Raw genomic sequence first — 14,513 nt, 5'->3', positions numbered from 1 at the left:
AGCTTAATATTCAAAAAACAAACAACCTAAAAACAACATAAAAAATGGCCAAAAGGCCTAACAGACATCTCTCGAAGTAGCAAAAGTACTAAGAAGAGGCAGCAAAATACACAGAAGACCTATATCAAAAAGATCTTTATGACCCAGATAACCATGATGGTGTGATCACTCACCCAGAGCCAGACATCCTGGAATGCGATGTCAAGTGGGCCTTAGGGAGCATTACCATGAACAAAGCTAGTGGGGGTGATGGAATTCCAGCTGAGCTATTTCAAGTCCTAAAAGATAATGCTGTGAAAGTGCTGCACTCAATATGCCAGCAAATTTGGAAAACTCAGCAGTGGCCAGAGGACTGGACAAAGTCAGTTTTCATTCCAACCCCAAAGAAAGGCCATGCCAAAGAATGTTCAAACGACTGCACAATTGCACTCATCTCACACGCTAGCAAAGTAATGCTCAAAATTCTCCAAGCCAGGCTTCAGCAGTACATGAACTGAGAACTCCCAGATGTTCAAGCTGGATTTAGAAAAGGAAGAGGAATCACAGATCAAATTGCCAACATCCACTGGGTCACCAAAAGAGCAAGACAGTTCCAGAAAAACATCCACTTCTGCTTTATTGACTATGCCAAAGCCTTTCACTGTGTGGATCACAACAAACTGGAAAATTCTTTAAGAGTTGGGAATACCAGACCACCTTATCTGCTTCCTGAAAAATCTGTATGCAGGTCAAGAAGTAACAGTTAGAATTGGACATGGAAAAACAGATTGGTTCAAAATGGGGAAAGGAGTACATCAAGGCTGTATATTGTCACCCTGCTTATTTAACTTCTATGCAGAGTACACCATGCGACATGCCGGGCTGGATGAAGCACAAGCTGGAATCAAGACTGCCAAGAGAAATATCAATAACCTCAGATATGCAGATGACACCACCCTTATGGCACAAAGCGAAGAACTAAAGAGTCTCTTGATGAAAGTGAAAGAGGAGAGTTTAAAAGTTGGCTTAAAACTCAACTTTCAGAAAACTAAGAGCCTGGCATGTGGTCCTATCACTTCATGGCAAATGGATGGGGAAAACAATGGAGAGACTTTATTTTTGGGGCTCCAAAATCATTGCACATGGTGACTGTGGCCATGAAATTAAAAGACGTTGCTCTTGGAAGAACAGTTATGACCAATATAGACAGCATATTAAAAAGCAGAGACATTATTTTGCCAACAAAGGTCCATCTAGTCAAAGCTATGGTTTTTCTAGTGTTCATGTATGGATGTGAGAGCTGGACTATAAAGAAAGCTGAACACCAAAGAATTGATGCTTCTGAACTGTGGTGTTGGAGAAGACTTGAGAGTCCCTTGGACTGCAAGGCGATCCAACCAGTCCATCCTAAAGGAAATCAGTCCTGAATATTCACTGGAAGGACTGATGCTGAGGCTGAAACTCCAATACTTTGGCCACTATACTTTAGAACTATCACAGCACCCAGCAATCCCATGACTGGGCATATAACCTGAGAAAAGCATAATTCAAAAGGACACATGTATCCCAACAGTCACTGCTACAGGATTCACAATAGCCAGGATGTGGAAATAACCTAACTGTCTATGTGAAGTGAAAGTGTCAGTCACTCATTCTTGTCCAACTCTTTGCAAACCCCATGGACTGTAGCCTGCCAGGCTCCTCTGTCCATGGAATTCTCCAGGCAAGAATACTGGAGTGGCTTGCCAGGCCCTGTTCCAGGGGATCTTCCTGACCCAGGGTTTGAACCAAAGTCTCTTGCATTGCAGGAGGATTTTTTTTTAAAATCATCTGAGCCATCAGGAAACACAAATGGACAAAGACGTCATAGTACATATACAGAATGGCATATTACTCAACCATAAAAAGGAAGGAAATTGGGTCACTTGTGACCTGGATGAACCTAGTGCACATCATAAAGAGTGAAGTAAGTCACAAAGAGAAAAACAAATATCACACATTGACACATATAATTGGAATCTAGAAAGTGGTACAGACGAATCTGCGGAGTGAACTGAAAGAGCAGCGCTGATATGGACGAACTCCCAAGTGGAACACAGAGCTACGGGAGCTGCTGCCCAACACGGGCTGCGCGCGCGCTCCGTGATGGCCCGTGGGCTGAGGGTCAGGGGTGCGGCGGGAGGCTCCAGAGGGAAGGGACATATGTGCGCTTACGGCTGATTCACACCGACGTACAGCAGAATCCAGCACAACACTGGAGAGTGATTATCCTCCAATTAAGAAAAAATTAAAAATGGTGGTATGTACATACAGTGGAATACTATTCATAAAGAGGAAGGAAACTGGGTCATTTGTAGGGATGTGGACAGACCTATGTTGTTGTACAGAGTGAATAAATCAGAAAAAAAATATAGTACATGAACACATATATGTGGAATCTAGAAAAGATTTCAATCTATTTGCAGGGCAAGAACAGATCTGCCAATGCACAGACAGGTGACACAAGGAGAGAAGGAGAGGGTGTGGCGAGTTGAGACCCAAGCACTGACACATATCACCAGCAAGTGTAAAGTAGAGAGCTAGGGGGAAACCCCAACATACCACAGGGAGGCCAGCTTGGTGTTCTGTGAAGACCAAGAGGTTAGAATGTAAGGGTGGGAGACAGGTTTAAGAGGCAAGAGACAGTTGTATATTTACAGCTGATGCATATTGTACAGCAGAAACCAACAAAACATTGTGAAGCAACTGGGCTCTAACTGAAAACTGAAAAAAAAAAAGAAAAAAAAGAGGGGTGGACTATTTGGAAATGAAGCAATGGACAAAGAATCAATGTCTGAAACATACAAGGAGATGGTGGAGCTCAATATCCCAAGAACAACCAACCAGATCTAAAAATGAGAGGAAGACCAAAGTAGATCTCTCTCCAAAAAAGACCACAGACAGCTGAGAAGCACATGAAAAGATACTCAACATTACAGATTATTAGAGAAACGCAAGTTAAAACTACAATGAGGTACCACATGATATGGGTCAGAATGGCCCATCGCCAAAGGGAAAAAAAATCCACTAACAATGCTGAAGAAGGCGTGGCGAGAAGGGCACCGTTGCTGGGAACGTAAACCGATGCAGTCAAAACGGAGGTTCCTTAAAAGCTACAACTAGATCCACAGTATGATCCAGAAATCCCACGACTGACCATATATCCTGAGAAAGCCATAATTAAAATGGCACTTGTACCCCAATGTTCACTGCAGTACGGGTTATAAGCCAGGACACGGACACAATCTCAATGTCTTTCGACAGATGAATGGATAAAGAAATTGTGGTGCATACATACAATGGAACGTCACACAGCTATTGAAAGGAATAAACTGGATCACGTGTAGTTTTGTAGATGCACCTGGAGCATGTCACACAGAGTGAAGCCAAACAGAGAAACAAATATCATATATTAAGACACGTATGTGGAATCTAGAAAAAAGGCATAGATGAACCTATTTGCAAGGCAGGAATAAGGACAAAGAAAGACAACAAATTAGTACACATAGTGAGGGAAGAAGAGGGTGGGTTGAATTGGAAGGGTAGCTAGCGTTGATATGGATAAACTATCACGTAAAAAATACAAAGCGAATGAGAAGCTGCCGGATTACACACAGTCAGCTTGGTATACTGTGAAAAGCAAAAGGGGTGGGATGGTGACGGTGGGAGGGAGGGTCATGAAAGAGGGGATACATATATATACACTTATAGTTGATTCACCTTGTTCAATAGCAGAAACCAACAACATTGGAAAGCAATTCTACACCAATTGAAAACAAATACATAAAAAAAAAAAAAAAACGAAGTGGTGCCTGTGTGTATATATATGTATCCACAAAGGACAATTATTCAGCCACAAAAAGGAACAACACTGGTGTAATTTGTAGAAATACAGACCTTGATTTGTCATACAGAGTGAAGTCAGTCTGAAAAGACAAAAGGAAATATCGTATCTTAATACTTATATGGGGAATCCAGAAAAATGATACAGAAGAATCTATTTTCAGGGGAGGAATAAAGCTGCAGATATAGAGAAGGAACTTGTCGAAAAGTTCCTTCAGGAAGGAGAGGGTGGGGTTAACTGAGCAACTAGCCTTGACATATATCCACAGTCATGTATAATATAGAAATCTAGCGGGAAGCTGCTATACAACGAAGGGAGCTCAGTTCTCTGCTGTGTGATGACCTAGATGGGTGGGATTGGGAATGGGGTGGGAGGGAGAAGCCAGAGGGAAGATAGACATATATATATGATTCTTGTTGATGTGCAGCAGAAACCAACACAACACTGGCAAGCAATTATTCTCCAATCCAAAATAAAATTTAAAAACGCGGTATGTATATACAATGGAATATTATTCAACCATAAAAACAAAGGAAATTGGATCACGTATAGAGACGTGGATAAAAGTGCTGCCATACGGAGTGAATAAATCAAAAGAGAAAAAAATATCATAGATGACACATATATGTGGAATCTAGAAGTAATGTTATAGATGACCCTATCTGTAGGGCAGAAATACAGCCACAGGTGTAGAGAGTGGGCACGTGAACACACTGAGACGTGCACCCTTGTGTGGAACAGACAGCTAGCAGGAGGCTGCCAGGCATCCCAGGAAGCTCAGCTCGGTGCTCCGTGAAGATCAAGAGGGGTGGGATGGCAAGTCTCTCGGGAGACTCAAGACTGGGGGTGGGGGGGGTGGGGGGTGGGGATATATGTACACTTACAGCTGACTGACACTGCTGTACAGCAGAAACTAATTACACTGTAGTTGCTTTTCCACTGAAAAGTTAAAAAAAAAAAAAAAAGAATGGGAGAAAGTATTTTCAGATGATAAAACAAATACTCTCCAAAACATACAAACAGCTCGTGGAGCTCAATATCCAAAAAACAAACCAAAGCCCTAAACAGACACCTCTCAGAGTAGATATACAGATGGTTGAGAAGCAGATGTGAAGACGTTCATCATGAATTATTAGAGAAATGAAATCAAAACTATAGTGAGATATCACCTCACACCTGTCACAATGGCCATCACCTAAAAGTCTACACAATCAATGCTGCAGAGGGTGTGGAGACGAGAGTCCTCTCACACTGTTAGTAGGGATGTAAACTGAGGGAGAATGGTGTGGCGGTTCCTTAAAAGACTATAAAAGAACTATCAGAGCACCCATCCACCCAACGACTGGGCATACACCCTAGAAAATCATAATTCAAAAGGACACATGTGTCCCAGTGTTCAGTACAGCAGTATTTACGTGGGGAACAACCTGTCTAGGGAAACACGAATGGATAAAGAAACTGTGGTACATATACAGAAATGAATATTACTCAGCCAGAAAAAGGAAGGAAACTGGGTCACTTGTAGGTGAATCCAGTGTACGTCATAAAGAGTGAAGTGAGTCAGGAAGAGAAAAACAAATATCCCATTTTACATTTATCTGGAATCTAGAACAGTAGTGCAGATGACCTACTTGCAGGGCGGGAACTGTGCACAGAGAACAGATGTGTAGCCGCAGCAGGGGAAGGAGCGGGAGAGTGAACTGAAAGCAGAGTGACGTGGACAAGCTACCACACGAACGGCAGACAGCTGGTGGGAAGCTGCTGGGCCACGCAGGGAGCTCAGCTTGGTGCTCTGTGAATGCCTAGAGGGGTGAGGTGGAGGCTCAAGAGGGAAGGGATATACGCATACTTAGCATACTTACAGCTGATTCACACCGACGTAAACAGAAACCAACACAACATTGGAAACCAATTATCCTCCAATTCAAAAAAAAAAGATGTCTTACATATATAAACAATGGAATACTGCTCAGCAGTAAAATGGAACAAAACTGGGTCACCTGTCAGGATGTGGATGGGTCTAGAGTTGTCATAGAGAGTGAAATAAGTCAGGTAAAACAACAAATACTGCGGATTAACACACAGATATATGGAATCTAGGAAAATGTTACAGATGATCCCATCTGTAGAGCAGAACAGAGATGCTGAGGTAGAGAGCAGATCTGCGGACACAGCAAGGGATGGAGACAGCGCGGCGAACTGAGAGAGGAACACGCCAAGCGGACGATGGAGAGTGGGGGAGCTGCCTTATCATGTGGGCCCGCCTAGTGAGCGCGAGGATCGAAAGGGGCAGGAGAGCGAGAGTGGGAGGTGGTATCACACGGGTCCGCCTAGTGAGCGCGAGGATCGAAAGGGGCAGGAGAGCGAGAGTGGGAGGTGGTATCACACGGGTCCGCCTAGTGAGCGCGAGGATCGAAAGGGGCAGGAGAGCGAGAGTGGGAGGTGGTATCACACGGGTCCGCCTAGTGAGCGCGAGGATCGAAAGGGGCAGGAGAGCGAGAGTGGGAGGTGGTATCACACGGGCCCAGCCTAGTGAGCGCAAGGATCGAAAGGGGTGGGATAGTGAGAGTGGGAGGTGGTATCACACAGGTCCGCCTAGTGAGCCCAAGGATCCACAGGGGCGGGATAGTGAGAGTGGGGCCCTGCCATATCACAGGGGCCCGCTTAGTGAGCGCGAGGATCGAAAGGGGCGGGATAGCATTGTCTTATAGCAGAAACCAACACAACATTGTAAAGCAGCTGTCCTTCAAAAATATAAAGTCAAAACAAAAGATGTGGTACATATAAACAATGGAACATTACTAAGCCACAAAAAGGAACATAATAGTGTCATTTCAGAGATGTGCATGGACCGAAAGCTGTCAGAGACGGTTAAGTCAGTCAGAAAGACAAAGGAAATGTATACTAACACATATATGTGGAATCTGGAAAATGGTACAGATGAACCTTTTATCTGGGCAGGAATAGAAACACAGTTGTAGAGAAGGGGCTTTCTGGACGCTCCAGCGTAAGGGGAGAGTGAAGAACTGAGAGAGCATCACCGACAGAGCCGCGCTGTCGTGGGAAACCAGATGCTAGCGGGAGGCCGCTGCGCAGCACCGGGAGGCCAGCTCGCTGAGCGCAACGACCAGGAGGGGTGGAATGGCGACAGCGGAGGGGAGGCTCAGGACAGAGGGACAGAGGCACACATACAGCTGATTCACACTGCTGCACAGGAGAGGCTAGCAACACTGTAGAGCAATTATACTCCAATGAAAACTAACAACAGCAAAGAAAAAGAATGGCAGAGAATATCAGCAAAGTAAATAGCAAAGGATTAATCTCCAAAACATACAAACAGCTCATTGAGCTCAATATTGAAAAAAACAATCCAATCAAAAAATGGCCAGAAGATCTAAATAGACATGTCTCCAAAGAAGACATACAGATGGCCAAGAAGCACATGAAAAGATGCTCAACATCACTAATTATTAAAGAAGTGGAAATCAAAACTACCATGTGGTATCACCTCACACCAGTCAAAATGACCACCATCAAAAAATCTACACACAATAAATGTTGCAGAGGGTGTGGAAAAAACGGGAATCTTCTTGTTCTGTTGTGAGGATGCAAATTGGTATAGCCACTATGGAGAATGGTATGGAGGTTCCTTAAAAAAACTGCAAATAGAACTACCATACCACCAAGAATCCCATGACTGGGCATATACCCTGAGAAAACCATAGTTCAAAACAACACATGTATCCAGATATTCACTGCAGTGGTATTTATAACAGCCAGAATGTGGAGACCTAATTGTCTATGGAAAATGAAGTTGTATACATACATATATACAATGTATATATTGCACATACATACATATATACAATGTATATATATACATACATAGAATATATACAATGTATATATATATATACATATATATACAATGGAATGCTCAGTTGTGTCTGACTCTGCTCCTGGTCCATGGGCTTCTCTGTCCATGGAATCTTTTAGGCAGGAATACTAGAGGAGGTTGCCATTTTCTCCTCCAGGAGATCTTCCTGACCCCGGGTTGAACCTGCATCTCTTGGGTTGCCTACACTGGCAGGTGGATTCTTTTATCACTGCACCACCTGGGAAGTGGCCCCACCACTAAACAGAGAAACAGGGTCATCTGTAGAGAGGTGGATGGATCTAATGTCCGTCATACAGAGCAAAGTTAGAAAAAAACAAATCCTGGGTATTAAGACATATATGTGGAATCTAGAAAAATGGTAGTGTGTGTGTGCGTGTGTGTGTGTGTGTGTGTATGAGTCGCTCAGTTGTTTCCAACTCTTTGTGAGCCCATGGACCATAGCCTGCCAGGCTCCTCCATCCACAGAACTCTCCGGGCAAGAATACCGGAGTGGGTAGCCATTCCCTTCTCCAGGGGATCTTCTCGACCCAGAAGAATGGTAGAGATGAAGCTATTTTCAGCAACAGAGATGCAATGCAGAGAAGAACCATGTGGACACATGTGGGAAGGGGAGTGTGGGACGAACTGGAGATGAGGACTGCCATACGTACACTACCACGTGTAAAATGGATGGGTAGTGGGAACCTCCTGTATGGTACAGGGATCTCAGCTCTGAGATGACACATTTGGCTGCGATGTGGGTGGAGGTGGGAGGGAGGCTCATGATGGAGGGGGATAAATGTATACACACAGCCGATTCACTTTGTTGTTCAGCAGAAACTAACACAGCATGGTTAAGCATTATATGCCAATAGGAAAAAAAAAAAAAGACTAGGAGTGACAAAGAAAGGGGGAGTGAAACCGAGCAGGATCTTGTGGGGGTTCTGAGCAGGGAATCATTTCTGTCTCCCGTTTCTTGTTTGGAGGTAAGAGACTCCAGCTTGCATGACCTTCTCTGATTTCCAAAGAGAGATTCACTTGCTGGGAAGGAAAAGGATGCAGAGACGGGCGGGAGGAACCGCCGAGGCAAGATTTGAGGAACCAGAGAAACTCATCAAGAGGAGATGGGGACTTCCCTGGTGGTCCAGTGGTTAAGAATTCACCTTGCAATGCAGGGTTCAATCCCTGATTGGGGAACTAAGATCCCACATGTCTTGGAGCAACTAAGGCCGTGCGCCCCAAATACTGAAGCCTGAGCACCACAACTAGAGTCCATTTGCCTGAACAAAATATCTCACGTGATGCAACTAAGGCCCGATGCAGCCAAATAAATAAATAAATAAATAATAAAAAGTAGGAGCCCCCCAGAGATTAAAGTAGTGCAGGCCCTGCACACACCCTAATCTTAACAGGAAATGCAGTCTTGAGCCATTGTTACAAAATTCCTCAGTGATTCCTCCCACGTTGGGAGATTGTATTTCAATGCAGGAACCTGCTGGAACCTTGCCTGGCAAAGCAATAAAGCTAATTTTTTCTGCTTCACCCAGAACTGTCTCTGAGATTTGATTTGGCACCAGTGCACAGAAGCTGAATTTTCAGCATCACCTTGAGCCACAGAACATTGCTAATTACGACGGGGGGACGTGTGTGATGGGTTCTGGGCCACTGACCAGGCTGTTCCCTTCTGAGGACACAGTAATAGCCACCCAATCCCCTGGCTACTCCCAAGGGGCTGAGGAGTCCTGGCCTTGTTTGCCTTAGTTTCCCCATCTGTGCACTGGGGGAGGTGGATGACAAAAGGGCACGGGCTTTGAGGTCAGAGAGAAAACCAAGCCCTCTCTGGCTTGTGACCTCAGGAAAATCACCTCACCTTATCTTTTGGGCCTCAGTTTCCTTGTCTCTAAAGGGGAAATAAAAATTGTATCAAACTACAAAATAAAAGGAGGGTCCCACAGAACATGCTCTGGGCAGCATTCTTGCCTGGACTCTCAACAAATGTAGGATGAAATGGGCAATGCCCCTGTGGAGCCCATACTTCCTGCCCTCAAGGAAACAGGGTTTGCAGGGGGTCAGAGGGGAGCAGGCAGGACTCGGTGCCCACACAGGGTGCCTTTTGGGGCCTCCACGTGGCCCCATTCCTGAGACCTCTAGCGCATGGCTGAGGCCCAAACAGCCCAGGCCCCCAGGGAATTAACTTGTCTCAGACACAACCAGCTGTGATTCGAAGCAGAAGCCTCTGGCCCTGCAACAGATATTCACCTTGGAGGCCCCTAAGGAACACAGTCCCCACCCCATCCCCTTTCCTTTGGAGCCCAGCACAGCGCGTGGGTGGGGGAACAGGTGAAGCTGGTTCCTCTGATGGCCCTGGGGCCTGGCAGAGCAGCCCCTCCAGACTCATGGGTACAGATGGAACACTCCTCACCTGGGTGCACAGGAGACCCAGCTGCCTGCAGCTCTCTTGGAAGCTAAGCGCTTCTGCAATGTCCCTTCCCAACAGTCCCAAGTTCCTGGGTGTCAACTGTGACGCTCAGTTCAAAGTCTAGTAGTTCCCCAGGAGGGGAGAGGTCTGCTTGGCAGTGCAACCCCTTGCTGGCACTGACTTCTGGCCAAATGCAAGCTTTCACCTCTGCCCCAGAGGATGTTCCCAGGGATGGACAATCCTTCCAGGAACAAAGAAGGATGGGGAAGCAGCCCACAGACCAAGGCTCCTGCGGCCCAGCTGCTACACTGAGAAAACCATAGGTCTGGGGCCCACAAGGTCTCAAGTTTCTTCCCCAAGGCTGCAGTGGTGCAGAGAGACAGGTGAGGATACGCTGCCCCTTGTACCAGCCCCCCAGGTTCACTGGTCTCACTGTGCCGCGCCCAGCTTCCTGGCCAGCTCTTCCCCATGGCAGCCATGAGACCCACTCATGGGGGCCATTCTCCTGCTGCTTCTGGATCCCCAATCTTTTTGGCACCAGGGATAATTTTTTCATGGGGGATGGGGGGATGGTTTTGAGATGATTCAAGCACCTTACATCTATTGTGTACTTTATTTCTATTACTACATCAGCTCCAGCTCAGATCATCAGGCATTACATCCCAGAGGCTGTGGACCCTGCCTTCAAGCCTCCCCTTGCTCAGTCTCCACTCCAATTCCCCGAGGTGGTCACATTTATTCCTCCATCATCCAAATGAAGAAATCAGAGTTTAGGGAGATAAAGTCACTTACTCCAACCCATCTAGCAGTAGGCCATGGAGCTGAGATTTAAATTCAGGTCACCCCACCTGTCTCAATCACTGTGCCCCTTGGCCTAGCCTTCCAATGTCGCCACATTGAGGCCAGGGTTAAGGGGGGAAGGGGGGGCTTGCCTGGGACCTGGCTCCCTGACAAAGTTTTGCCCACAGGCATCAGCATGCCTCTGCGGCTTCCCTGGTGGCTCAGCGGTAAAGAAACCACTTGCAATGCAGGAGACTAGGAGACACGGGTTTGATCCCTGGGTTGGGAAGATCCCCTGGAGGAGGGAATGGCAGCCCACTCCAATATTCTTGCCTGGGAAATACCATAGACAGAGGAGCCTGGCGGGCTAGCCCATGGGGTCACAAACAGTCAGAAGTGACTGAGCAGGATCACCATGCCTCAATGTCCAGAATTGCTCCCCAGAAAAACCAGCCAGAAGGGGAGAGTTAGGAATGAGGTGTGTAGGGCTGGTTCATCCTGGCACTCACCAGGGCAACTTGGAAATGATCTTGTCCTTATCACATCTAGAGGAGCTTGAGTGTCTATGAGCAGATGTGAAGATTCAGGCAGGCCCTGGAGAGCTAAAGCCCACTAGACCTCCCTCTGTCTCCTCGCCACACACACAATACAGGCTTCTCAGGCGGCTGTACAGGTCTTCTGGAGGCGCACAGCAAAGACATCTCCACACACTGGCACCCCGGGAGTGTTCTGTCCAGTAGGGGGGTAAGGTAGGGACCTTCCTCAGAGAGGGCCAAGGACTTCAAAACCACCGTTTCTCAGGGGTCCTGTTCTGCCTCAGCTTCTCAAGAGGTGAGTCCTGTCCACCCAGCACTCCCAGGTCTCCACACTGCTGGAGCGGAAGCCTCAGATCAGTCACTTGGAATCTTCCGGACAGGACCACGTTTGTCCTTACAGATAACAAAAGCCGCGTCACTCCCGGGGGGAGGGGGCTCCTCCGGAAGCTCCCCTGTCCCTTCTTGGCCTCTTTCCGAGTCACCGCCACAACCCTGAGGCAGGGGCCCCGGCAGGACTGTGTTTTCCGATGTAAGACACCGAGGGTTCGCGAGGGAGAGGCGCGCTGAGCGCCACCCAGCTGGCCAGAGATAGGGCCCGGAGCCAACCACATCTGTCCGCTGCAGAGGCAGGGCTCCCGACACCAGGACAAACCTCCAGCCCTCTCCGCCCTCCGGCCTCACCGGGGCCTCATCTGCCCGTTTCGCCGAGGGAGAGAGGACAGAGGAGAAAGTGCCCCGACCGAGGGAGCAGCAACTCTTCTGGATTCCACGGGGCTGGGACGACTTGGTGTTGTTTCTCAAACAACGCCTTCTCCTCCTAGACAGAGAGGGCCGGACTCTAGAGGCGTCCGAAGAGTCCAGTCAGCATCTTTGGGTCGAGAGTCCCTCCGAGTCCGCTCAGGCCAGCGCCGCCGGCTGGCTGGCTTTGTCCCCAGTACTCCCGCCCCAACTAAGGGCCCCGAAGAGAACAAGGGGCTGGGGGCGTTTCCGCTTCGGTGGGACTCTGAGGAAAGACGGCGGGGTCCCGCCTTTCGGCGGCCGCTCCAGGAACCCCGGAGCTACTGAGAACCAGCGGAGGAACAAACCCCGCGCGCGCGCGCCCGCCTCCAAGCGTCCCCAGGACCACGCGTCCCCAGGACCACCCTCCCGAAGGGCAGCCGGGCCTTGGGGCTCAGGCGCTCAGGCGAGCCCCACCACCGCGCTTCCCCCGAGGAGCGGCGTGTCCCGGCCGACTCGCAAGCGGTGCCCTGGAGCTTGCCGCCGCTCGGGCTACACCCCCGACGCTCCTCCCGCTCGGGCTCACTCACCATGCACCAGTCTCCGCATGTCTTGGTATCGAGCCCACAGGTGTGCGCTGGGCTCGGCGGCGCCGCCGGCCGGCGCCGGGGCGGGCGCGGAGCGCGGGGCTCCCGGGCAGTGGGCGCCGGGACCCGGGGGGCCGCAACCTGGGCAGGAGGGCGAGGACGAGGCGGCTCGCGGCCCGCCGTGGTCTCGGCGCGGCAGCCAGCGCCGAGCGGCCGCCCTCAGCCCCGCACCCGCCATGCCCGCTGCGCGCCGCCCGCGCAGCCCTCGGCCCTCAGGCCAGTCCGCCGCCCCTCCGACTGCGCGCCCGCCACGGTGGCCTCGTGCTCCCCCACGGCGGCCGGCCAATGGGCGCGGCGCGCGGAGCCCGTCCGCCAATGGGCGCGCCCCTCGGCCCCGGCGGGGCGGGAGGTCCCGGGCGAGGCGGGGCAGGGCGGGCTGCCGGGCCCCTTCCCCCAGTCTCCCGAGAGGTCCAGAAGTCTGCGCCCCCCTGCGGTATCTGCTGAGGCCATGGCGGCTCCTTCTGTCCTCCTCCCGGGAGGTCGGAAGTCCTAAGAACGGCCGTCCCCGCGAGGCTCCGGACGGCCAGGGCTTGGAAAGGAGAGGGCCAGAGTGCTGCGGGTCTACCTGGGACCCCCAGTCCTCCTTCTCCCTCTCTGCTCTTACGTCCTCCCGCCGCTTCCTCCACCTCCTGTCTTCCAGACCTCAGATCCTCCGCCCCTTCCCCCACTTCTGAAACCGGGGTCCTGTTCCCCGCCTCCCGCCCATGACTGGCTATGCCAGTCCGTTTCACTCACTCACTTAGAGAATAGAGTTCTTCCCGCGCGCTCCCTGGTGCCAGCCCCAAGCTGGGTGAGACCTCGGGACACGCAGTGCAGCCGACGCAGAAGCAGCCCCTTTGCTCTCCGGTCTCTGTGCTCACACAGGTGAACCCTGTTAACGTGGAGCGAGGCGGAGGGCCAGGGCTGACCGCCTGCCTGGTTCCTACCTCAGCAAATGGCCGCACCGATCCGCACCACTCCTCGCTTCCCCGCTTGGACCCCTGATGCTTTTCTAGCACTATCAACAGGATTTTAAACGAAATTACTCTTTCCTGCTGGGAACCACTCTCCACCCGCGTTTATTTCACTCAGATTCTTTATCTGAGTCTGACTCCTCAAATATCCGTGTCCTGGACCTTGAGCAGGCCTACCTGCCTTGTCGGGGCCTTGTCGGTGGAGAGCTGGCTAGCTAGACACTGTTTCCTTGAGGTGCTCTCCGCGGTGGCCTCGCCGGCTTTAAGGGTATGTGTACATTCTGCTATTCCCTGCCCCTTGACTGAGGACCTACAGTGCCAGTCATATGACGAGTGCTGGCACAGGATAATGGAGGCCATAGGTGGGTCCGTGGGGATGGGTGGGTGCGGCCCCCACCCCCAGGGCCCCAGTGAATTAGGTGTGTGCTGGGGCTTTGGCCACCTATAAGTCTCGTCTGGGTGGAAGATAGACGCTCTGTGGCGTCCAGCCCGCAGAGCCACCAAGAGAAGCCAGAGTGGGCACCAAGCCGGTGTGTGCACATGGTTTGGTAGGGTTTGCCCCAGAAGGCAGGTTATCCAGGCAGCACCTTGGGACTGGCAGCTCAGCAGCGGGCCCTGCTACCTTCCAGAGTTGCTGCTTGATCTCTCTTTTCCAGCCTGTTTTTATATATTGTGTCTACATTACTAAACTCTTACTAATTTCTAAGTTTTCGTCTGATGTT

The 14,513-nt window shown here is 50.0% G+C and overlaps 1 protein-coding gene across 1 annotated transcript in view; it reads right to left on the bottom strand.

Moving 5' to 3' along the window:
• NT5DC2 (5'-nucleotidase domain containing 2) overlaps positions 1–13,016 on the bottom strand; it is a 51,744-nt gene extending 38,728 nt beyond the window's left edge. The window contains exon 1 of the mRNA XM_068981737.1: positions 12,782–13,016. Within this exon, the coding sequence (XP_068837838.1) occupies positions 12,782–13,016 (235 nt within the window). The remainder of the gene's footprint in view (positions 1–12,781) is intronic.
• Positions 13,017–14,513: the final 1,497 nt, after the last annotated feature.

This window comes from Capricornis sumatraensis, chromosome 10, assembly GCF_032405125.1.
Source record: "Capricornis sumatraensis isolate serow.1 chromosome 10, serow.2, whole genome shotgun sequence".
Lineage (NCBI taxonomy): Eukaryota > Metazoa > Chordata > Mammalia > Artiodactyla > Bovidae > Capricornis > Capricornis sumatraensis.
Note: the sequence above shows the minus strand (reverse complement) of the source record. Positions and strands in the feature narration are given on the sequence as shown.